General features: G+C 43.8%; 1 protein-coding gene across 13 annotated transcripts in view; it reads right to left on the bottom strand.

The window, feature by feature from the left end:
• Nucleotides 1-26,568, bottom strand: part of ULK4 (unc-51 like kinase 4) — a 617,184-nt gene that overhangs the window by 483,265 nt on the left and 107,351 nt on the right. For all 13 annotated transcript variants that reach the window (XR_007921958.2, XM_051852640.2, XM_051852641.2 and 10 more), the window contains one exon: nucleotides 5,705-5,866. Coding sequence is in view for 12 of the 13 variants with exons in the window: in XM_051852640.2 (XP_051708600.2) it covers nucleotides 5,705-5,866 (162 nt within the window). In the remaining variant the exon portion in view is untranslated. The remainder of the gene's footprint in view (nucleotides 1-5,704; nucleotides 5,867-26,568) is intronic.

Raw genomic sequence — 26,568 nt, 5'->3', positions numbered from 1 at the left:
CTGGTACAGAAACAGATGGATAGACCAATGGAACAGAATTGAAACACCAGAAATCAATCCAAACATCTACAGCCAACTTATATTTGATCAAGGATCTAAAACTAATTCCTGGAGCAAGGACAGTCTATTCAATAAATGGTGCTGGGAAAACTGGATTTCCACGTGCAGAAGCATGAAGCAAGACCCCTACCTTACACCTTACACAAAAATCCACTCAACGTGGATTAAAGACCTAAATCTACGTCCTGACACCATTAAGTTATTAGAGAACATTGGAGAAACCCTTCAAGATATTGGCACAGGCAAAGAATTTCTGGAAAAGACCCGGGAGGCACAGGCAGTCAAAGCCAAAATCAACTATTGGGATTGCATCAAATTGAGAAGTTTCTGTACTGCAAAAGAAACAGTCAGGAGAGTGAAGAGACAACCAACAGAATGGGAAAAAATATTTGCAAACTATGCAACAGATAAAGGGTTAATAACCAGAATCTACAAAGAGATCAAGAAACTCCACAGCAACAAAACAAACAACCCACTTAAGAGATGGGCCAAGGACCTCAATAGACATTTTTCAAAAGAGGAAATCCAAATGGCCAACAGGCACATGAAAAAATGTTCAAGGTCACTAGCAATCAGGGAAATGCAAATCAAAAGCACAATGAGGTTTCACCTCACCCCGGTTAGAATGGCTCACATACAGAAATCTACCAACAACAGATGCTGGAGAGGATGTGGGGAAAAAGGGACACTAACCCACTGTTGGTGGGAATGCAAACTGGTCAAGCCACTATGGAAATCAGTCTGGAGATTCCTCAGAAACCTGAATATAACCCTACCGTTCGACCCAGCCATCCCACTCCTTGGAATTTACCCAAAGGAGTTTAAATTGATAAAGAAAAAAGCGGTCTGCACCCTAATGTTTATTGCAGCACAATTCACAATAGCCAAGACCTGGAACCAACCTAAATGCCCATCAATGGTAGACTGGATAAAGAAATTATGGGATATGTATTCTTTAGAATACTATACCGCAGTAAGAAACAACGAAATCCAGTCATTTGCAACAAAATGGAGGAATCTGGAACACATCATGCTGAGTGAAGTAAGCCAGTCCCAAAGGGACAAATACCATATGTTCTCCCTGATCGGTGACAACTGACTGAACACCAAAAAGGAAACCTCCTGAAGTGAAATGGACACTATGGGAAATGGTGACTTGATCAGCATAGCCCTGACTGCTAATGGACAACTTAATATATTATCCCTCATAGTATTTTTTTTTGTCTGTTCTACTTAATATGACTGGTTTAATTCTGTAATTATCACACAGTTATTCTTAAGTGTTGAAAATTAACTGAAATGTGATCCCTGTTAAACATAAAAGTGGGAATAAGAGAGGGAAGAGATGTATAATTTGGGGCATGCTCGGGCTGACTTGCCCCAATTGGTAGAGTTGGAAACATACTAGGGGATTCCAATTCAATCCCATCAAGGTGGCATGTGCCAATGCCATCTCACTATTCCAAGTGATCAATTTCAGTTCACAATTGATCATAATGAAAGGACTAAGAGTCAAAGGGAGCACATAAACAAGTCTAGTATCTGCTAACACTAACCGATAGAATAAATAAAGGGGAGAGTGATCCAACATGGGAAGTGAGATACTCAGCAGACTCATAGAATGGCAGATGTCCTAAATAGCACTCTGGCCTCAGAATCAGCCCTAAAGGCACTCGGATCTGGCTGAAAAGCCCATGAGAGTATTTCAGGCATGGAAAGCCAAGACACTCTGGCAAAAAGATCTCTGTGAGTGAGATCCCAGTGGAAAGAACAGGTCTTCAAAGAGGGAGGTGCCTTTCTCTGAAGGGAGGAGAGAACCTCCACTTTGACTATGACCTTGTCTAAACAAGATAAGAGTCGGAGAACTCAAGGGGCTTCCATAGCCTTGGAAACTCATGACTGGTGCATAGGGAGATTACTGATGCCATAAACAGGAGTGTCAATTTGTAAAGTCAACAACAGGAGTCACTGTGCACTTACTCCTCATGTAGGATCTCTGTCCTTAATGTGCTGTACACTGAGGCTTAATGCTATAACGAGTACTCAAACAGTATATTTCACTTTGTGTTTCTATGGGGGTGCAAACTGTTGAAATCTTTACTTAATGTACACTAAACTGATCTCCTGTTAAAAAAAAAAAAAAAAAAAAAAAAAAGAAAAGAAACTATCAATTCCCAACTTGACTCTCACTGGGATTAAACATGACAATAGGTCTGATCTGATTTCATCATCATTTAAAAAAAAATCATCTATTATTTTTCACTTTATGTTTCTGTGTGGGAACAAACTGTTGAAATCCTTACTTAAGGTATACTAAGCTGATCTTCTGTATACTAAGATAATCGAAAATGAATCTTGATGTGAATGGAAGGGGAGAGGGAGTGGGAAAGGGGAGGGTGGTGGGTGGGAGGGACGGTATGGGGGGGAAAGCCATTGTAACCCATGAGACGTACTTTGGAAATTTATATTCATTAAATAAAAGATAAAAAAAAAATAAAATAAAATAAAAAATAAATAAATAAAATCTTTAAAAAAAAAAAAAGAAAATCAACTGAAATGTGATCCCTGTTAAACATAAAAGTGGGAATAAGAGAGGGAAGAGATGTATAATTTGGGGCATGCTCGGGCTGACTTGCCCCAATTGGTAGAGTTGGAAACATACCAGGGGATTCCAATTCAATCCCATCAAGGTGGCATGTGCCAATGCCATCTCACTATTCCAAGTGATCAATTTCAGTTCACAATTGATCATAATGAAAGGACTAAGAGTCAAAGGGAGCACATAAACAAGTCTAGTATCTGCTAACACTAACCGATAGAATAAATAAAGGGGAGAGTGATCCAACATGGGAAGTGAGATACTCAGCAGACTCATAGAATGGCGGATGTCCTAAATAGCACTCTGGCCTCAGAATCAGCCCTAAAGGCACTCGGATCTGGCTGAAAAGCCCATGAGAGTATTTCAGGCATGGAAAGCCAAGGCACTCTGGCAAAAAGATCTCTGTGAGTGAGATCCCAGTGGAAAGAACAGGTCTTCAAAGAGGGAGGTGCCTTTCTCTGAAGGGAGGAGAGAACCTCCACTTTGACTATGACCTTGTCTAAACAAGATAAGAGTTGGAGAACTCAAGGGGCTTCCATAGCCTTGGAAACTCATGACTGGTGCATAGGGAGATTACTGATGCCATAAACAGGAGTGTCAATTTGTAAAGTCAACAACAGGAGTCACTGTGCACTTACTCCTCATGTAGGATCTCTGTCCTTAATGTGCTGTACACTGAGGCTTAATGCTATAACGAGTACTCAAACAGTATATTTCACTTTGTGTTTCTATGGGGGTGCAAACGATTGAAATCTTTACTTAATGTACACTAAACTGATCTTCTGTAAAAAAAAAAAAAAAAAAAAAAGAAATTATCAATTCCCAACTTGACTCTCACTGGGATTAAACATGACAATAGGTCTGATCTGATTTCATCATCATTTAAAAAAAAATCATCTATTATTTTTCACTTTATGTTTCTGTGTGGGAGCAAACTGTTGAAATCCTTACTTAAGGTATACTAAGCTGATCTTCTGTATATTAAGATAATCGAAAATGAATCTTGATGTGAATGGAAGGGGAGAGGGAGTGGGAAAGGGGAGGGTTGTGGGTGGGAGGGACGGTATGGGGGGGAAAGCCATTGTAACCCATGAGTCGTACTTTGGAAATTTATATTCATTAAATAAAAGATAAAAAAAAATAAAAAATAAATAAAAAATAAAAAAAGATTTATGTAAGAGCAAAAATCATCATTGGAGTAAAGTTCCCAAAAATAAGCCAGAATAAAAGTTAAAAAAAAAAAAAAGCCAGAAAGATTTGAAGAAACGCGAAGAGGTTTAGCTCTGGGAGGAGGGGCAGTGTGTGCACCCTAAAGGAGGGAGGAACTGAGAGAGGACAGGTGTTCGGGGAACTGGGTCTCATGGTGTGCTAAGAGAAACTGATGAAGTCCCACTGGCTGCCTCCAATCACCTGGGAAGTAGGGGCAAAGTGATCCAGTGAGGATGCAGGACACAAACGCTGGACTGGAAGTTTCAGGAAAGAGGTTAAAGCTTTAAATTGCCACTGAGAAAAGCTAAGAAGGAGCAGACTAGCAGAACAAGGTGCCACGCAACGTAATCAAAAGGGCTACTGAAATAAATCCTATGGGAAAGGCTAGTGTGTAACGGGCCATTAAACTGACATCATATTATCCCATCTTCATACATTATAACCATGCCAACAGACAACCAATCAACACACAAGAATTGTAAAACAACAGATGCCTGAAAGTCAAAATGAACTCATCCGAAGCACATGACAAACCCATGACACTCAAGATGTAAACGTGGATGTTGGCAGAAAGTCAGCCAACACTAAAAAGCTCAACAGACCAAACCCTGACCCCTACCTACTACCTCTGTTTTCTACTAAAACCTCCAAATAGACAGTGAGAGAGAGAGACAGAGAGAAAGGTCTTCCTTCCGTTGGTTCACTCCCCAATGGCTGTTACGGCCGGCGCACCACGCTGATCCGAAGCCAGGAGCCAGGTGCTTCCTCCCGGTCTCCCATTCGGGTGCAGGGCTCAAGCACTTGGGCCATCCTCCACTGCCTTCCCGGGCCACAGCAGAGAGCTGGACAGAAAGAGGAGCAACCGGGACAGAATCCAGTCCCAACTGGGACTAGAACCCGGGGTCCCAGCCTAGTGAGCCGCAGCACCAGCCTCTAATAGTTTCTAAAACCATGCTATCACGGCCCTACAAAGTCCTACTGGAAGGTATCCAGCCCAGTTTTTAAAATTCTTATTTCAGGGATGAGCATTTGGCAAAGCCATTGAAATACCAGCAGGGATGGTTGCATTCCGTATTAAAGTGCCTGGATATGCACTTCCTGTTCCACTCCTCATTCCAGCTTCCTGATAATGCAGCCCCTGGGAGGCAGTAGGTGATGGCCCAAGGAGCTGGGTTCCTGTCACCCACATAGGAGACCTGCATGGAGTTCTCAGCTCCTGGCTTCCCCCAGAGCTGGTCCCAGCTATAGAAAGCATCTGGAGAGTAAACCGGAGGACAGCATCTCTCCCCATCACTTCTTCTCTGTGTTTTTTTCTATACCTCCAGAATTAATTTTTTAAAGATTTTCATTATTTGAGAGATAGAGTTTTACAGAGAGAGAGACAGAGAGACAGAGACAGATAGCAAGGTCTTCCATCTGCTGGTTCACTCCCCAGATGGCTGCAATAGTCAGAGCTGGGCCCATCCAAAGCCAGGAGCTGCCTCTAGGTCTCCCACAGTGGTGCAGGGGCCCAAGCACTTTGGCAGTCCTCCTCTCCTTTCCCAGGCACATTCACGGAGAGCAGGAACGGAAGAGGAGCGGCTGGGATACAAACTGGTACTCCTGTGGGATGCCAGCACCGCAGGTGGAAGCTTCACCTACTACACCATAGCACTGGCCCCAGAATAACTAATCTCTCAAAAATTGGCTTTAAGGAGAAAAATCAACTTCTGCTTTCACCAGCTATTACTCTGATTTCCGTTTCCTATCTACTGAATTAAATTTATTTTGGTACCTATCTCTGAACATGGTATTTAAATATAACCAAGTGGGTGCCCCCAAGAGACTCTATCTTACCGATATTGCCGTGATCCTGAGAGAGTCAACAGTGGAGTGTCTGAATAGGTACCACAGAACTGGTCCGATTTCTCCGGTAATAAAGCCTTGGGCTTGAGCAGAAAAGGTAGTACAGACATTTTCAATTATCTTTGCAGCCATGTGATTCACGATACGTTCTTCCTAGAGTGAAAAAAAAAAAAAAAAAAAGAGCAGGGGAAGGTTGAATTATTTCATATAATATACACATGCCATGGCTTCACAATGACTGCCAATGATATACTCATAGAAAAACTGTACCATCAGCCCCTTGGAGGGTTAGGCATCTTGGGAGGTATGATAATGCTTGGAGATTATTATGAAACTGTAACCAATAATCAGCTGGTTATTCACGAGCACAACAGAATTCTCAATGTTTTAATAAAAACTGAAATGACATGAGTATAATGTAAAAATTAGAAGATAGTGTTAGGCCGGCGCCGCTGCTTACTAGGCTAATCCTCCGCCTGCAGCGCCAGCACCCCGGATTGGGACGCCGGATTCTGTCCCGGTTGCTCCTCTTCCAATCCGGCTCTCTGCTGTGGTCCACGAGGGCAGTGGAGGATGGCCCAGGTGCTTGGGCCCTGCACCCCATGGGAGACCAGGAGAAGCATCTGGCTCCTGGCTTCAGATCAGCACAGCGCGCGGGCCAAAGCGGCCATTTTGGGGGTAAACCAACGGAGGGAGGACCTTTCTCTCTGTCTCTCTATTTAACTCTGCTATAAAAAAAAAAAAAGTTAGTTTTAAAATCACTGGGAACCACAGATATCACCCAGAACTAGTGATGCAAAGACCACTTAAACCCAGGCTGCCCTTAAAAGAGTCCCAAGAAAAATGCAGTCTCAATCTCAATGAGATGACCAAATCATAAAAAGACTAGACCAAAAGCTTTCATGGCTATCCTAACAGAGTTTAAAAGTTGACCTGAAAAGATAAAACTGTTTTCTGCCCATATAAATGAGTCCACGAAAAGGCCCAAAACTACTTAAAGGCAAACAAAAAAAATCTTCAGTACCCAACTACATAAAATTCAGGCACCAGTGCTGTGGCACTGTTTACAATGCTAGCATCCCATAGCCAAGTACTGGTTTGATTCCTGGCTGTTTTGCTTCTCATCCAGCTCCCAGCCAATGCACCTGGGGAGGCAGCAGAAGATGCCCGAGGACTTGCGCCCCGTCATCCAACGGGGAGACCCGGGTGGAGTTTCTGTCTCTTCGCCTCAGCCTAGCCCAGACGGGACTGTTGTGGGGATTCAGGGGAGTGAACCAGCAGATGGAAGGTATCTTCTCCTTCCCCATCCTCCTCCTCCTGTGTTGCTCTGCCTTTCAAATAGGTAATTCAAAAAAAGTGTCTCGCATCTGATTAGTTACCAAGTATTCAAAGAAGCAGGGAAATCTAACTCAGAGAAGAAAATCCAATCAGGAGATAGCAGAAAGATGCTAACATGGCTATCACAAGCAGTCACGTACTCAGAACTACTCAGATCAACAGAGATAAATCATGCAAATTCCTCTATAAAATACACTGGATGCGGTTAACAGATTAGGAGCTGTAGATGCAACAGTGAATTGAATGAGAGCAGTTATCAATAAACACAGAAATAAATACAACTGAGTCAAAAAAAAGAACAGAGCCTAAGTGAACTTTGGGACAACTTTGAAGGATCTGTAAATGTAGTTGGAATATAAGAGGAGTTGTCAGGCAGAAAAATGGCTAAGATACTTAATGAATTATTTCTCAGATGCATTAAAACTATCAACTCCAGGTTGCTCAATGAGGCCCAAGAACAGGAAACAAACAACAACAACAACAAAAAAGGTACACCATAGTCAGACTACGATAAAGCAATAATAAACAGAAAAAAAAAGGGGCTAGCGTAAAAAACACGTATTCCACAGAGAGGAACAAAGGGAAGAATGATTGCAGATTTCTTGTCCAGAACAATACAAAGCAGAACAAGGCAGGCATTTAGTTAAGAGGCCATCTGTAATTGCCTCATCCCATATCTGAGTCCCTGGGTTCAAGTCCAGACTTCAATTCCAAACCAACTCCCTACCAATGCATACCCTGGGAGGCAGCTGTGATGGCCCAAGTACTTGAGTCCTTGCCACCCACTCAGGAGACCAGAAATCAGTTCCAGGCTCCTGACGCGGGCCTGTCTCTGCCTCAGCTGTTGTGGACAGAATGAAGATGTTTCGCATGCACTCTCTCTCTCTGTCCTTTTCAAATGGACAAAAATTTTAAAAGATGAGACAGCAGAGCAATATCTTTAGAAATAACTATCAACCTACAAATCTACAACCAAAAGTAACACCATTCCAACACAAAGCTAAAAGCAAAACTGCGAAGACTGATAAACAATTCAATACAGCTTCAGGATACAAAATCAATTTACAAATATAAATGATATTCCCATATGTATGCTGACAAACAACTGTATGAAAAAGAAATTAACACTGCTATTTACAATGGTACAAAAATATGAGTAAATTTAACAAGGAAGTTAAAGATCTACACTGAAAACTATAAACAATGATGAAAGAACACTGAAGATGACACAAGTTGATGGAAAGGTATGCGTCTGGAAATAATCACTTTTGTTAAAAGGTCCATGGGGCCAACACTGTGGTGTAGCAGGTAAAGCCGCTGCCTACAGTGCCAGCCTGCCATATGGGCGCCAGGTCGAGTCCTGGCTGCCTCACTTCCAATCCAGCTCTCTGCTATGGCCTGGGAAAGCAGTAGAAGATGGTCCAAGTCCTTGGGCCCCTGCACCCGTGTGGGAGACCAGGAAGAAGCTCCTGGCTCCTGGCTTGAGATCAGCACAGCTCTTGCCGTTGTGGCCATCTGGGGAGTGAACCAGCAAATGGAAGACCTCTCCCTCTCCCTCTCCCTCTCCCTCTCCCTCTCCCTCTCCCTCTCCCTCTCCCTCTCCCTCTCCCTCTCCCTCTCCCTCTCCCTCTCCCTCTCCCTCTCTCTCTCTCTGCCTCTCCTTCTCTAAGTAACTCTGACTTTCAAATAAGTAAATCTTTAAAAAAAAAAAAGCTTAAAAAAGGTCTATAGTACCCAAAGTAATCTACAGATTCAGTGCAATCCCTATCAAAATTTCAATGTCATTCTTTATAGAAATAGAAAAAAATCATAAAATTTGTATGGAACCACAAAAGACCCCAAAAAGTCAACACTATCTTAAGTAGAACCAAGCTAGAGGCAGTACCCTAACGGATTTCAAAATACATTATAAAACTACAGTAATCAAAACAGCATGACACTGTCATAAAAACAGATATAATGGGGCTGGCACTGTGGCGCAGCGGGTTAGAGCCCTAGCCTGAAGCGCAGGCATCCTATATGGGCACCGGTTCTAGTTCCTGCTGCTCCTCTTCCAATCCAGCTCTCTGCTATGGCCTAGGAAAGCAGAAGATGGCCTAAGTCCTTGGGCCCCTGCACCCATGTGGCAGACTCAGATGAAGCTGGCTTCGGATGGGCACAGCTCCAGCCGTTGTGGTCATCTGGGGAGTAAACCAACAGATGGAAGACCTCTCTCTGTGTGTCTCTACCACTCTCTGTAATTTCAAATAAATTAAATACATCTTTTGAAAAAAAAAAAAAGATACAATGACCAATGGGAAAGGACAGAGAACCAGAAATAAAACCACACAGCTATAGTCAATAGATTTTTGATAAATGTGGCAAGATCACACAATGAGGAAAAGATACCCTCTTCAATAAATTGTGTTAGGAAAACTGGATATCCACACACACAAGAATAAATCCAACCTAATCTCACTTCTCATACAAACAATCAATTGAGGGGGCGGCGCTGTGGCTCAGCGGGTTAATGCCTTGGCCTGAAGCACCAGCATCCCATATGGGCGCTGGTTCTAGAACCGGCTGCTCCTCTTCCCATCCAGCTCTCTGATATGGCCTGGAAAAGCAGTAGAAGATGGCCCAAGTCCTTGGGCCCCTGCACCCGCGTGGGAAACCCGGAAAAAGTTCCTGGCTTCAGATCGGCACAGCTCTGGCCATTGCAGCCAACTGGGGAGTGAACCATCGGATGGAAGACCTCTCTCTCTCTCTCTCTCTCTCTCTCTGCCTCTCTCTCTCTGCATCTCTCTCTCTCTCTCTGCCTCTCCTCTTTCTGTGTAACTCTGACTTTCAAAGAAATAAATAAATTAAAAAAAATAATCAATTGAACATGAATTAAAGACTTAAATGTAAGAACTTAAACTATAAAACTGTTAGAAGTAAACACAAGGGAAATCCTACAGTACACTGCTATGGGCTGAGATTTCTTGGTCTGATTCCAAAACATAGGCAACGAAAGAAAAAGCAAATAGAAAGGCATCAAACTAAAATGCTCCTGCACAACAACAAAGCATACAGTGAAGAAGTCAGTCAGGTTGGGAGGAAGTATCTGCAAACCGTGCAGTGGACAGGAGTTAACATCCACCATCTACAAGGAAGCCAAATTACTAATAACCAGAAAACAACCTAGAAAAACTGGGCAAAAATACTTGGATATTTCTCAAAAGACAGCAAAAATGACCAACTGAAAACCAACAAAAAGTTTGACATCTCTACTCAGCAGAGAAATCAATGCAAATTAAAACCACAATGAGGCATGACGGCATACCTTCATTTTTCTGACAGTAGCCAGTAAGTTTTGGCAAGAAGGCAGAGAAAGGGGGACAACTATAGACTAATAGCAGTATTTTGTAAGTAGTAAAGCTGTTTTGGAAAAACAGTATGGAGGGTCTTTAAAAAACTCAAAAGTAGACTTACTGCATAATCCAATAAGCCAACTACTGGGTATACACCCAGAGAAACTCAAGTCAGTATGCCCAGAAGATACTCATTCACTGTGGCATTGTTCACAACAACCAAGGCAGAAAAACAACTCTGTGTCTATCAACACATAGGTGGATAAATGGATTTTTTTTTTTTTTTTTTGACAGGCAGAGTGGACAGTGAGAGAGAGAGACAGAGAGAGAAAGGTCTTCCTTTGCCGTTGGCTCACCCTCCAATGGCCGCTGCTGCAGCCGGCGCACCGCGCTGATCCGATGGCAGGAGCCAGGATCCAGGTGCTTTTCCTGGTCTCCCATGGGGTGCAGGGCCCAAGCACCTGGGCCATCCTCCACTGCACTCCCTGGCCATAGCAGAGAGCTGGCCTGGAAGAGGGGCAACCGGGACAGAATCCGGCGCCCCGACCGGGACTAGAACCCGGTGTGCCGGCGCCGCAAGGTGGAGGATTAGCCTATTGAGCCACGGCGCCGGCCCGGATAAATGGATTTTTAAATGTGGTTAAGGGCTGATGCTGTGGCATAGCAGAAGAGCTGTCATCGGCAATGTCGGCATCCCATATGGGCTGCCGTTCAAGTCCCAGCTCCTCCACTTCCGATCCAGCTCCCTGCTGATGTGCTTGGGAGGGCACTGGAAGATGGCCCAGGTCCTTGGGCCACTGCACTCATGTGGCAGACCCAAATGGAGCTCCAGATCGGCTCACCTCCAGCAGCTGCAACCATTTGGGGAGTAAACCAGTGGATGGAAGACCTCTCCCTGCCTCTGCCTCTCTGTAGCTCTGCCTTTCAAAAAAATAATTTAAAAAAAAAAAAATGTGTTCCATAATCCCAACGGAATACTATTCAGCTTCTAGAAAATGGGAAATCCTGTCGTTAGTGACAACACATGGGCACCCAGAGGGTATTTTGTGAAGTGAGATACGCCAGGCACAGAAAACCAAATACCGTATCATCTCCTATGTGAAATTTCAAGAAGCCAAACTCCTAGAAGTAGGAAGTAGAATGGGGTTACCAGAGGCTGGATGTGAGTAATGGGATGGATGGGGAAGAGGAAGGAGACATTAGTCAATAAAGTTACAATCAGATAGGAAAGAAATCTCCCCGGGTTCTGTTCCACAACAAGGAGACTCTAGTTACTAAGTAACTATCATACTTGTATATTTCAAAATGGAGGATTTTAAATGTTCTCATCACAAAGAAATGATAAATGTAAAAAGTGATTGATATGCTAATTACCCTGATTGATCATTCCACAATGTATACATATATTATAAAACTACACTGTATCCTATGAATATATGCAACTATAGTTAAAAGAAGGTAAAATGAATACTTTTCTGACATACGAAGCTGAGAAAATTAGTCACCAACTAAACTACACTATAAAATTATTAAAGGAAATTGTTCTGGCAGAAAAAAATGATACTGAGAGGAAAACGGAATCAACCTAAATGAGGACAGAACAGGGGACGGTGCTGTGGTGCGGTGAGAGTGGGTTAAGTTAACAGCCTGCGACACTGGCATCGCATATCAGAGCGCTGGTTCAAGTCCCAGCTGCTCTGCTTCTGATCCAGCTTCCTGTTAATCCACCTGAGAGATGGCTCCTGCCACTCAAATGGGAGATCCGGAGGGAGTTCTTGATTTCACCCTGGCCCAGACCTGACTGTGTGGTCATTTTTGGGAAGTAGACCAGTGGATAGAAGATTTCTCTCTCTTCCTTCCAAATAAATGTGTGTGCATGTGTGTGTGTACACATATTTATACACATATATATGTGGTAAATATTTGAGTAAATATAATAGACTCCTGTCTTTAATTTTTACCCTCTTTAAACACAACTGATTTTTCTTAAATATTTAATATAAGAAGTTTTTTTTAAATATTTATTTACTTGAGAGTAGAGTTGTGGGGGGGGCAGTCTTCTATCTGCTGGTTCACTCCCCAAACGGCCCCAAAGGCTGGAGCTTTGGCAGTCCGAAGCCAGGAGCTTCTTCCAGGTCACCCATGAGAGTGCCGGGGCCCAAGCACTTTGACCATCTGGTACTGCTTTCTCAAGTCATAGCAGAGAGCTGGATCAGAAGAGAAGCAGTCAGAACTAGAACCAGCACCCATAGGAGATGCCGGCACCACAGGTGGATTAACCTACTGTGCCACAGTGCCAGCCCCAATACAACTGAATTTTTAAGAGGAAAAATAACAGTAATACTGTGAAGTTTATAACATACACAAAATGACAACAGCAGAAAGGTTCAGAGTGGACAGCTGCATTATTCTGGTGAATGGCTATTATATATCAATTGTAGGATGCTTTATACATTATATTGGTAAGGTTTTAGTTTAAGGTTCTATTATAAAGTGCAGTATCCCGTAAAATATAAAAGTATGCAAAACAAGAAGCCAAAAGAAAACATAAGTCAGTAGGGAAATGGAAGACTCAGATGTAACCAATAACAAGTTTCATATTTACCAAATTCTCCATTCAACAAAAAACAGAACACATATTCTTTTTTTCTTTTTTAAGATTTATTTATTTATTTGAAAGGGAGAGTTACAGAGAAGCAGAGGCAGAGGGGTCTTCCATCTGCTGGTTCACTGTCCAAATGGCTGCAATGGTCGAAGCTTTGCCAACACGAAGCTAGGAACCAAGAGCTTCCTCCGGGTCTCCCACGCGGGTTCAGGGGCCCAAAGACTTGGGCCACCTTATACTGCTTTCCGAGGCCAGAGCAGAGAGCTGGATCAAAAATGGAGCAGCTGCGACTTGAACCGGCTCCCATATGGGATGTCAGCACTGCAGGCAGCAGCTTTACCCGCTACACCACAGCGCCGGCCCCAGAACATACATTCTTATCAAAATCTTGAAAGGCTAGCATTGTAGCCTAGTGAGTTAAGTCTACAACAGCCTGAGATGCTGGCATCCAATGTGGGTGCTGGTTTGAGTCCCAGCTGCTCTACTTCTGATCCAGCTCCCTGCTAATACACCTGGGAAAGCAGAAGATGAACCCAAGTACTTGAATCCCTGCTACTCACATGGGGCATCCAATGAAGCTCCAGGCTCCTGGCTTTAGCCTTGCCCAGCCCTGGCCATTGGGAAATAAACCAGCAAATGGCAGATTTCTCTATCTCCCCTCACCCTCTCTGTAAACATATCTTTCAAATAAGATAAATGCTTAATCACACATACACACATACACTCAAATTTCCAGGTTAGACCATAGTCTAGGTTACAAAAAAAATTCAGCAAAAATTTGAGATTAATCAGAAATTTAAATGTAAAAGTTAGAACCCAAATCTTCTAAAACAGATCAAAGATCATGTTGACTACTCCGAGGTACTCAAAGCTTTCTTAAGCAGGACAAAAACTACACGAAGAAAATGATTAAATTACATCTCAATCAAAGTTTGCCTTTCTGTTCAATGAAATCATTAAGCCTCACAGAATCTGATTGGGAGAAAATAATTACATCAATATTAACTATCTGAGCATCTTGTATGTTATACCTTAATTGAGTATAAGAAAGAATTATATGTATAATATAATCCTATATTTGTTTAATAATACATCTACGCAAATATGTAAGGAAGGGCATAGAAAGATATAAAACGCTTCATTAGTGTTTGTAGGTGTGGGCTATGTGGAGAGGGTACTTGCTAATTCTACATGAGACATTTTTACATCATTCAGATTTGAACTTTTTAAACTGTTTGTCAGCACTCTGGCCTCAGATTCAGCCCTTTAGGCATTTGGATCTGGCTAAAAAGCCCATAAGAACATTTGAGGCATGGAGAGCCAAGCCACTGTGGCAACAAACGGCCTAATTGAGAGATCTCTGAGTGAGATCCCAGTGGAAAGAAGGGGCCATCAAAGGAGGAGGTACTTTTCTCTGAAGGGAGGAGATAACTTCCACTTTGCTTAGAGCCCTGTCTAAATACTGACAGAGTATGTGGACTCAGAAGGCTTCCATAGCCTTGGCACCTCATTACAAGAGCCTTGGGTGCTCACTGACATCATAAATTAGAGTGTCAATTGTTAAATCAAGAGGAGTCACTGTGTACTTGCTCCCTACGTAGGACCTCTGTCCTTAATGAGTTGTACTGTGAGAATTATCGGTAAAGCTAGTCTTCAAGCAGTACCTTATACTTTTTGTCTGTGTGGATGTAAACTGTTGAAATCTTTACTCCATATAGACTTGATCTTCTGTATATAAAGATAATAAAAATGAATGTTAATGAAGAATGGGATGGGAGAGAGAGTAGGAGGTAGGATGGTAGTGGGGTGGGAGGGTGGGTATGGGGGGAAGAATCACTATATTCCAAAAGCTGTACCTATGAAGTTTATATTTATTAAATGAAAGCTCTCTAAAAAATAAACTAAATGCTTGTATTTTCATGTTAAAAGGTTGAGAGATGAGTGAAAGACAGCAGTCTAGCTAAGATCCAGCCGTGGTTTTGCATTCCTGTGGCACTGTTTCACTATCTGCAAAATGGGTATAATAAAACACAAGGAAGCTTGGTAATTAAATGAGACAGCACGCATGAACACTTAACCTGGACCATGAAAAGCAGTCAATTCTCAAAAATGTTAGCTTTTCTTCCTACTGCTGATACTATACAGCGTGAGTTCTAACACCGCTAGAAAATAAAGTTTAGAGATGCTTCCACTTCCTCAAACTTTGGCACGCGTCGTTTCTCAGAGCACTGAGAAGAATTCTTCCCCAGGTCCCTGTTGCCCTCCAAGTGGCCACAATGAATGAATGTGACACAGCCTCTCTCCGCTCCTTTCTTCCTTCAACTCAAGGGGGGAATGAAATGTGTCATCCAGCTGGCACATGTGAAAAAAATAAACCGGACACAACAGCTCTTTCCCTCTTCCCTTGGGGGCAAGTCCTCACACAGCGCTGTCTCCCCACATCCCCGGGATGCCCAGGCCTGTGCGCCCACCCAGCTCTCACTGCACACAAATAGGATGTGAAGCTTCGTCCCACGCATGTTCATCCTATTTCTCAGCAGGTTCTGAAGCCCTTCCTCTGAATGCGCTGGGGGAACGGGCAAAGAGCTATTTATGGGGGCCTCTCCTGCACCTTCACATGTGCTCTCTATCACAGCTGTCAGTCAATTCCTAGAGGACTCAGGCCTGCTGCTAGAAGCCCACAACTATTTTTAACACCTAGGATGGAACGGGGCCATGTGTCGCCCCAGTGCTCTGTAAACTCGGTGAGGCTGTCACGCCAATTCTACTTGCCACTGCCTGAAAACAGCTACCCTAGTGCCTCTGGAATCCCCTGTGGGATGCCACACAGAAGTAAGATCCATACTATTTTCTGCTTAATTAACACTTTGGAAGGATTAACTAGGACTAAACTATTATCTATCACTTAAAACAAAGATGTGTTTCATCATATCATGATAATAAAAGCCATGGTTATTAGAAAAAAGATAGGCTAATTAACAAAGAACTACAGGGGCCAGTGCTGTGGCACAGTAGGTCAAAGTCTTGGCCTGTAGCACTGGCATTCCATTTGGGCACTGGTTCGAGTCCCAGCTGCTCCACTTCTGATCCACTTCCCGGCGACCACACCTGCAAAAGCAGCAGAGGATGGCCCAAGGGCTTGGGCCCCTGCACCCACATGGGATACCTGGAAGAAGCTCCTGGCTTCAGATCAGCTCTGGCCATTGCAGCCATTTGGGGAGTGAACTAGGGGATGGAAGACTGACTCACTCTCTCCACCTCTGTCTCTCTCTCTACCTCTCTCTCTCCACCTCTCTCTGTAACTCTTCCAAATAAAATAAAACTTAAAAAAAAAAAAATAACTGCACTGTGTTTTGATGGTGTAAGCAGATCTAATAACATTCAAGGTGACCTTGATAGGATGGTGTTGCTGCCAAAATACAATTATCTACACATCTACTTCTCTAAAAGATACTAAAAATCACATGTAAAACACTGACACTATTTTCATATCTTTAGATTTATTAAAACTATAGTATTTCCTGTAAAGGCTTCAAGGCACCTCGAGTTTGTTTTATGGAGCTTACTATTTTAGTATTTCATTAAAGAATGAATACAGATTTTCATTTCTTGCATTATTCGGGAGAAGATACCCAGACAACCTGCTCTTTCTCTCTGTGAATGCAACCACATTATGCTCAGCATAAAGTAAGAGAGTAAGTCCTCTTAAAATCACCAAATTCTTAGGCCAGTGATTATTCAGGCAGGAACCCTGAGAGGTGCTCAGAGCACTTCAGATGATGCTTGTCCCAAAAACACTGGTCCAACAGAATGCAAGAAGAATGAGAAGCAAAGCTGAGGACCCACACGAGGAGGAAGTCACGCAGTAACTCCCTATCCCAGCGCCATTAAAGAGAGCCTACTGTGGCCACAACTCTGCACAATAGATGTGAATAGCAAACAACTCCTCCTCCTACCAGATTCCCTGCCAACCTGTGGTGGCGACTGAGGGTGTATTTGGGAGGGACCAGAGAGGGGACACCGGTTGCAGGAGGAGAAGCCACTTAGGAGCTAAAAGCAAATAGCCCCTCACTTGATTTGCAGTGTCTCCTTCAAAAGGAACCAAGGTTCTGATGATGGCAAGACTTTCTCACAGCTACAAATACACCAGAAGACAGTGAAAGAGTACCTCCAGTCACTAACAGAACACTCACTGTCAGCCTACAACCATATTCACAAAATATGTTTCAAAAACAAGAGCAGAGACCGGCACTGTGGGGCAGCGGGTTAAAACCCTGGCCTGAAGTACTGGCATCCCATAGGGGCGCCAGTTCAAGTCCCGGCTGCCCCACTTCTGATCTGGCTCTCTGCTATGGCCTGAGAAAGCAGGAGAAGATGGCCTAAGTCCATGGGCCCCTGCACCCACGTGGCAAACCCAGAAGAAGCTCCTGGCTTCGAATCGGCACAGCTCCGGCCGCTGTGGCCAATTGAGGAGTGAACCAGTGGATGAAAGACTTTTCTCTCTCTCTCTGTCTCTACCTCTCTCTGTAACTCTGTCTTTCAAATAAATAAAATAAATATTAAAAAAAAGAGCAATATTCATTACAGGGAACGAGAAAAGACAAAGCAATGAAGACAAAGAAAAAATACAAACCAGAGGGAACAAAGAACACAACATGAGATGGGAGCTATAAATACAATTACTCAAACAACTGCAATAAATGTAAATGAACTAAATATTATACCTAACACAAAGTAACTAATTTAAGATTTTTTTAAATAATCAGTATGAAGAGACACATCTAAACCAAAGTGATAGAAAGGTAGAAAAAGAATCAAAGGAGATATATTTCACATAAGACGACTTATATAGCTGTATTAATATCAAAAAAAGGCTTTGGGCGAAAAGCATTACTGAAGATTTTTTAAAGTCACACCATCATGATAAAAAAAAAGTACAACAAGCTAAAGGGGTAAAAAATCAGGATTTTGTACATATCCAATGACACTCAAAAAACATGAAAGGAAAAATACAACAAAATTACATTATCGAAGAAGATAAACACACAATTCAGTATCTGATAAGGCAAAAATACAAAAGCCATCCCTGTATACAGGAGATCTGTGTCTGTCTACCTACTACCTACCTGCCAGATTAATAAGCTCAACCTAATGGGAAAAAACATCACCCAACAATGGCAAAATTCACATTTTTCCCTAGACATACACACACGCAGTCAAAAGAAAACAGACCTGGAATCATGAATGTATCATTCCCTGTAATCATGACACTGTAAGGCTGAAAAATACTAACAAAAAGACAAATAGAAGACCCAGAAGGTCCGTCATTACATACAGAAGAAACCTGACCAATGTAAATCCTTGACCGACTACTGATCTTTCATCTCCTCTCACACGCTGCACATCCAGCAAAGCCAGGCTGCGGAGCGCTCCCCTGAGTGCACCTGTCACACGAGGCGAAGAGGTGCCAACCTCACGCCAGCAGTGAAAATGCTGTGCTCGGGCACTTCATGCTCCACCAGCTCTCGGGCAGCCGAGTTCCCCGGCTTTGCCCTAGCCAAGAACTGCTCCTGCATAGCATTCCCAAAGGTTTACTTCAGACTCGTTAGGTAACTCCAAAACTAGGAAGCTCTTTAGTGTCCTACCAATAACAGCATCCAGGAAATTATTAATTATTTGAACCATACAGAGATTAATAAGAAAAAACCATTATTCTAATTCAGTATACATGATGCTTACCATTACTGCCCAAGAGGCAAGGGGAACTGTGAGGACGAACCAAAAAAAAAAAAAAAAAAACCGAGTTTCATGGCACATACATTTCCTCGATAAGATTGCACTTAGATTGTAACAATTAAAAGAAATACAGCGGGCCGGCGTCATGGCTCACTAGGCTAATCCTCTGCCTGCAGCGCCAGCACACCGAGTTCTAGTCCTGGTCAGGGCGCCGGATTCTGTCCTGGTTGCCCCTCTCCCAGGCCAGCTCTCTGCTGTGGCCTGGGAGTGCAGTGGAGGATGGCCCAAGTGCTTGGGCCCTGCACCCCATGGGAGACCAGGAGAATCATCTGGCTCCTGGCTTCGGATCAGCGCAGCACGCTGGCCGTAGCACCCATTTGAGGGGGTGAACCAACAGAAGAAAGATCTTTCTGTCTCTAACTCTGCCTGTCAAAAAAATTTTTTTAAATAAAATAAATTAAAAAATTAAAAGAAATACAGCTAATACATTTTAACTCATCTCTGTTTTAGCTAAATAGTGTCTAAAACATTTCAAATCTAATACATACAATGGCTAACTTCTTTTAAAGTTCAGTCCTTCTAATTAAACACAAACAATTTACCACTACTTTTACCAAAAAGAAAAGCTCTAATTAACAAATGATGGCCGGCGCCGCGGCTCACTAGGCTAATCCTCCGCCTTGTGGCGCCGGCACACCGGGTTCTAGTCCCAGTCGGGGCCCCGGATTCTGTCCCGGTTGCCCCTCTTCCAGGCCAGCTCTCTGCTGTGGCCCGAGAAGGCAGTGGAGGATGGCCCAGGTGCTTGGGCCCTGCACCCCATGGGAGACCAGGAAAAGCACCTGGCTCCTGCCTTCGGATCAGCGCGGTGCGCCGGCCGCAGCGCACCAGCCACAGCAGCCATTAGGGGGTGAACCAACGTAAAAAGGAAGATCTTTCTGTCTCTCACTGTCCACTCTGCCTGTAAAAAAAAAAAAAAAAAAAAGAAAGAAAGAAAGAAATATGTAATCTTCTCTCAACATACTGAAACTCTCCAAGGACTATTTTGAGCATCTGTGTGTATTACAGAATAACTGGCTACCAACTCAGAGAAAACTAAAGTCTCACTCGCGCCAATCTTCTCAGACTTCCTACTCTACACACATACAGAAGATGGGTCACTTAAATTCAGCACCCATAGTCCTGAGATGCATTCAGCAAGGATCCTAAGGAGGGAACTGCTCTTTGCTTCGTACACAAACATAAAGGGCAAAGCAACAGAGGCCCGAGTCCTCAGACAGGGGGGCACCTGAGTCCAAGCACGGAGAAGACAAGACAGTTTCGCTTTTTGTGCTAACAGCAAACTTCAGCAAGTGCAGCCCCCAGGGCTCAGCCAAGCACAAACCTCTGAAGAGTAGCTCCTCTGGGACTGAAACCCACAGGCGACTCCCGCTCTGGTGCCCCAGATGCCAGCACCAGCCCCGAAAGCCTGACTTGGGAGCATCACAGATCCTGCCTCTGTCCGCTACGCTGCCACCCCCTTTTCTCAACACTCCTGCCCCTCTGCCTGCTTCTCTGTGCAGTCCATCCTCAGTCTCTCATTCTAAATATCTTCCCTCTTCCCATCTGAACACTTACATCTTAATAAGGACAAAGACATCTGATGAGCAACTCTATCACTATTAAAATTACGGGTGTCATGTGCATAGAGCAGGTTGGCCTATTCGGAAAACATAACGTCTTGGTTAATTCCAACAAAACGAAAACGTACCACAGATTATTTTCACACACTCATCACAGTCCCAAGTCTAAGTTTATGACTTCTCCCAAAGAGGACACACAACACAACATGGGATAAGGCAAGGTCGGAGGCCAAGTAACTTTCAAAGTATTGCACACAAAGTCCCCTGGATTAGATTACAATTTGACACTCTGAGGGGCTGGCACTGTGTCATCGTGGGCTAAGCCTCTGTCTGCACCACCGGCATTGCATTTGGGTGCTGGTTCATGTCTCGGCTGCTGCTCTCCCAGTCTACCTCTCTGCTATGGCCTGGGAAAGCAGTAGAAGATGGCTCAAGTGCTTGGGCCCTTAGACCCCCATGGAAGGCCTGGAAGAAGCTCCTGGCTCCTGGCTTCAGATAGGCGCAGCTCCGGCCGTCATGGCCGTTTGGGGAGTGATTCAGCAGGTGGAAGACCTTTCTGTCTCTTCCTCTGTAACTCTACCTCTCAAATAAATACATGAAATCTTTACAAAAGGAAAAAGGCTCTGAAAAGAACTCAAAACCAACAAATAAAACCATCCAACCCTGTTTAACCCAGTGTGCTTCAACTTATCTGACAAAAAAAAAAAAAAAACATGCATTTATAAGGCTTATAAATACCTCATAACTAACAAAGCTAAATTCTAAAATGAACAAAAATAATTATTTGAGGGGCCGGCTCTGTGGTGCAGCAGGTTAACACCCTGGCCTGAAGCGCCGGCATCCCATATGGGTGCCAGTTCTAAACCCGGCTGCTCCACTTCTGATCCAGCTCTCTGCTATGGCCTGGGAAAGCAGGAGATGGCCCAAGTCCTTGGGCCCCTGCACCTGCATGGGAGACCCAGAAGCTGCTCCTGGCTCCTGGCTTCAGATCGGCACAGCTCTGGCTGCTGTGGCCAATTGGGGAGTGAACCATCAGATGGAAGACCTCTCTCCCTCTCTCTCTCTGCTTCTCCTCTCTGTGTAACTCTGACTTTGAAATAAATAAATCTTAAAAAAAAAAAAAACAATGATTTGAAACATGGCCTTTCTTTTTATATTCCTCATAATATATATAGATATATATTTTTTGAAAGGCAGCTCTAAACGTGATCAAGAATTCAAAGGAATTTAATCAGTTGCCATCTCATTCCAGGCGCCTAAAATCCAATGTGTCATTCACTTTAGTGCTAGTGTTTAGACTGCGTCTTCCATTCCATGCTAATATCAATTTCTTCAAACTTATTTACACATCTGATCTCTATCGACATCCCCATAGGTTAACTCAAAAAGTTTATCTAAAAATTATATTCAAGTGAGAAAGAGTTAAAAACAGTTGAGAGGCTCTTGGGGGTGGAGATTATAATGCTGAAACAATGATTTCCCATGTTAAAAATAAAAATACTCATGTAGGTCGTGTGATACAGAGGTAATAAGTAAGCCACAGAACCAAAAGGAGCCCTGGAAGAGGCCTGGACCTGAATAAGACAGCAGTGACACAGCACAGCAATGGGGACAAGACAGATTTTCACTAAATGAAGTGTGATCTGTCTACTTTAAAAAACTGCACATTCTTATCAATCAGGGAAATGCATATTAAAACTACTGGAAGACCAGGGCTGCTATTGTGTCAGCAGGGATAAATGATGCTGGCATCCTTTTTGAGCTTGAGTTTGTGTCCAGGCTGCTTCACTTCCAATCCAGCCCCCTGCTAGCAGCCTGGGCAAAGGAGAAGATGGTCCAAGTGTTTGGGCACCTGCCACCCATGTGGGAGACCCAGATGCAGCACCTGGCTACAGGCTTCCGCCTGACCCATCCCTGGCTGTTGCAGCCATCTGGGGAGTGCACCTTACAATGAATGATCTCTCTCCCTCTTTGACTCTGGCTTTCAAATAAATAAATAAATAAATAAATAAATAAATAAATAAATAAATAAATGGAAAGGAAAGGAAAGGAAAGGAAAGGAAAGGAAAGGAAAGGAAAGGAAAGGAAAGGAAAGGAAAGGAAAGGAAAGGAAAGGAAAGGAAAGGAAAAGGAAAGGAAAAGGAAAGGAAAAGGAAAGGAAAAGGAAAGGAAAAGGAAAGGAAAAGGAAAGGAAAAGGAAAGGAAAAGGAAAGGAAAAGGAAAGGAAAAGGAAAGGAAAAGGAAAGGAAAAGGAAAGGAAAAGGAAAGGAAAAGGAAAGGAAAAGGAAAGGAAAAGGAAAGGAAAAGGAAAGGAAAAGGAAAAGGAAAGGAAAGGAAAGGAAAAGGAAAAGGAAAAGGAAAGGAGTACTAGAAGAAACCATTTAATACCCATCAGGGTGACAAAGACAATGTTCAAGAATGTGTGGATTAATGGGTATGCCCATTCCCAGCTGATGGGAATACAGATTGATACACAGGTGTATATCAATGAAAGTACTGCAACAAGTTCTTGGAAAACTGGAATTAATGGGGCTAGGGGGTATGGCCTCGTAGGTTAAACCTCTGCCTACAGCGCCAGCACCTCCTATGAGCGCTGGTTCATGTCCCAGCTGCTCTTCCCATCCAGCTCCATGCTAACGGCCTGGAAAAGCAGTGGAAGATGGCCCAAGTGCTTGGGCCCCTGCACCCACATGGGAGACCCAGAAGAAGCTCCTGGTTTGGATCAGGCCAGCTCCGACCGTTGTAGCCATCTGGGGAGTGAACCAGCGAATCGAAGGCCTTCCTCTCTGCGTCTCCCTCTGTCTGTAACTCTGCCTCTGAAATAAGATCTTTTTGAAAAGTGAATTAAAGTTTCTTTTGGTTCAAAAACAATTTGAAATCCACACTTTTTTTTTTTTTTTTTTGCCACTACACGCAATTCCCATGAACTTTTTGAACATCCCCTTCCCATCCAGAGGCATAGCCCAACAATATCATACTGCACAGTGGAACAGATAAGCTACTGTTCACATAATTAACAAGCTATCAACCTCTGACTAGCTATAAGAAAATAATTAAGGCTAGAAGAATATAGCACCATCCGTTTTACACATAGTTGAAGAACTAAGAACCATCAGCACCGCGCTGATCCGATGGCAGCAGCCAGGTACTTATCCTGGTCTCCCATGGGGTGCAGGGCCCAAGCACTTGGGCCATCCTCCACTGCACTCCCGGGCCTCAGCAGAGAGCTGGCCATTTAATACACTAAGAACCAATCCATTTTATATTTAGCAATACATTCAAAGACACAAACACCATAAAGCAAAACTTGGGAATGTTTTCCACCAGAAGTCAGCAAGGGGTTACACCATGAAAGAAAGGGCAAGATGGAACCCAAGAAGCAAAAGGAAGCTTTCTCTAGGCCACCAGCATTTTATAAATTAACAGAGTGTGTGAGTGCACATTCCCAACCAAGCACAAGCGTCTACTCTCTATGAGGCATGTTTCACAAGACCCGAGCCTCCACTCAGAAATACCAGAGGTACTGGAAACGACTGGAGACACAAGGCTTAAAATGTGTTTCCATTTGCACTATGTCCTGAACACATTAGACAAATTTGCTATTTAAAAGAACCCCTATAATTATTTTTGTAAGGATGCAAAGCCTTTGTAAGGAGAATCATCACCCCCTAATTTACCTGTTTGGTAGAGACAATGTTAGTGTACAGGCTGCCAACGCAATACTTAACAGCTTCTCAAAAATACAAGGTCCAATTTTCATAAATTATTGCCTGCTACAATTCTCTCTTGAGGAAAACCACACAGACTTCCCATACATACCAATGCAATTAAAATCAAGTGTGGTACTAAAATATGGAGCTACACGAGGATAGCAAACATTATTTCGTCTATTATATGCTCAATTGAATACACAGGGGGTGAGAGGGGAAAGAGCTATTAGGTAAAAGATACAATCCTCAAAGGTTACAATTTATTGCCTCTTATTAGGCAATAAAGTTCTTTTTTTTTTTTTTTTGGTTACTTATTAGAGAAATAGAAAGAGACAGTTCCATCCTCTGGATCACTCCCCAAATACCAGTGATGGCTACATCAAAGCCGGGAGCTGGCAACACAATCCAGGTCTCCCACATGGGCATCAGGAACCTAATCAGAACCTAATTACTGAAGCTGTCACTACTGCTTCTTGTGGTCTGCATTAGCAGGAAGCAGGAGCCAGGCACCTTAACCACTAGGCCAGCTTCCTAACCCAAAAACTTAAGTTTAAAACTTAAAAATAGGGACCTAATCGCTGTATTTCTTTGTGTGTGTGTGTGTTTCTTTTTATTTTTTGACGGGCAGAGTGGACAGTGAGAGAGAGAGAGACAGAGAGAAAGGTCTTCCTTTTCTGTTGGTTCACCCTCCAATGGCCGCCGCACTGCGCTGATCCGAAGGCAGGAGCCATAGGGTGCAGGGCCCAAGCACTTGGGCCATCCTCCACTGTACTCCCAGGCCACAGCAGAGAGCTGGCCTGGAAGAGGGGCAACCGGGACAGAATCCGGCGCCCCGACCGGGACTAGAACCCGGTGTGCCAGCGCCGCAGGGTGGAGGATTAGCCTAGTGAGCCGCGGCGCTGGCAATCACTGTATTTCTAAAGCTGTACCTATGAAATTTATTTTTATTAAATAAAAACTTTATTAAAAATTAAAAATAAAAATAGGGGCCAGCGCTGTGGCTTACTAAGCTAAACCTCCGCCTGCAGTGCCAGCATCCCACATGTCTGCTGGTTCACATCCCAGCTGTTCCACTTCCAACCCAGCTCTGCTAATTTGCCTGAGAAAGCAGCAGAAGATAGCCCAGGTCCTTGGGCCCCTGCACCCACGTGGGAGACCCAGAAGCAGCTCCTGGTTTGCAGCTTTGGATCAGCTCAGTTCTGGCCATTTGGGGAGTCACCATAAGATAGAAGACCTTCCTCTCAGTCTCTCCCTCTGTAACTGTATCTCTCAAATAAATAAAAATCTTAAAATACACTTTTAAAAATTATTTAAAAATTTTTTTTAAGATTTGAGGGGCCAGCACTGTGGTGTAGCAAGTGAGGCCGCCGCCTTCAGTGCTGGCATCCCATATGGGCACCAGTTTGAGACCTGGCTGCTCCACTTCCAATCCAGCTCTCTGTGTGGCCTGGGAAAGCAGTGAAGACGGCCCAAGTCCTTGGGACCCTGCACCCGCGTGGGAGACCCGGAAGAAGCTCCTGTCTTCGGACTGGTACAGCTCCTGCTACAGAAACCTGGGGTGGGAAAACTCCCTCCATTCAAACAGGCACCAGAGACGTGGAGGATCCAGCAGTTTGTTCCGCCAGGGGGCTCAGCTGGAATCATTTCCTGAGGACTGAGTAACAATCCCAAGTTTCTTACAATATTCACAGGTTGATCAGCACCACACCTTAGCTGTTACAGCACTGGTGGGTTTAAATTGCAGCCTACGTGACTTGGGACCACACTTCCAATTGTCTGTGGGTCTGGTATGTTTGTAAAAGAGCTACCAGGGGCAGATTTATTAGGCGAGATTAATGACTGGAGTTTACAGAAGCAGAATTTAGGACTTCGTCCCTCCCTAGGGAAGATAACAGTGGGCAGCTGCTTCACTAGTTAACTGCGAGCAGCCACTTGTGTTGGGAGGTTTGTGTTGGGAGGAGGGGTCGCCTTTTCTTTGTCTCTGGTTGCTAACTTAATTCCTCTACACTCTGGCCGTTGCAGCCATCTGGGGAGTGAACCAGCAGATGGGAGACCTCTCTCTCTCTGCCTCTCCTTCTCCGTATACCTCTTTCAGATAAATCAATCTTTTAAAAAAAAAGTTATTTGAAAGGCAGAGGTACACAGAAGGAAGGAGAGACAGAGAGCTTCCATCTGCTGGTTCACTCTACAAATGGCCTCAATGGCCAGGGCTGGGCCAGGCTGAGCCAGGAATCCCAAACTCCACCTGGGTCTCCCCTGTGGGTGACAGCAGCTCACATACGTGGGCCATCTTCTGACCCAGGTGTATTAGCAGGGAACCAGATGGAAAGTCCAGCAGCTAGGACTCAACCTGGTGCTCACACAGGATGCACCATTGCAGGCATCAGCTTAACCCACAGCAACTCGACACCAGCCCCTCCAAACTGAAAAGCTTTAAGCATTTTCTTTAATACTGTTAAAGGGATCCACGGAAGACTCCCTTCTCCCGTGAGCACCCATATTCTGTTCTCTTCGC

Source organism: Oryctolagus cuniculus, chromosome 10, assembly GCF_964237555.1.
Source record: "Oryctolagus cuniculus chromosome 10, mOryCun1.1, whole genome shotgun sequence".
In the NCBI taxonomy this organism is placed as follows: Eukaryota; Metazoa; Chordata; class Mammalia; order Lagomorpha; family Leporidae; genus Oryctolagus; species Oryctolagus cuniculus.
This window is presented reverse-complemented; position numbering and strand designations above follow the sequence as displayed.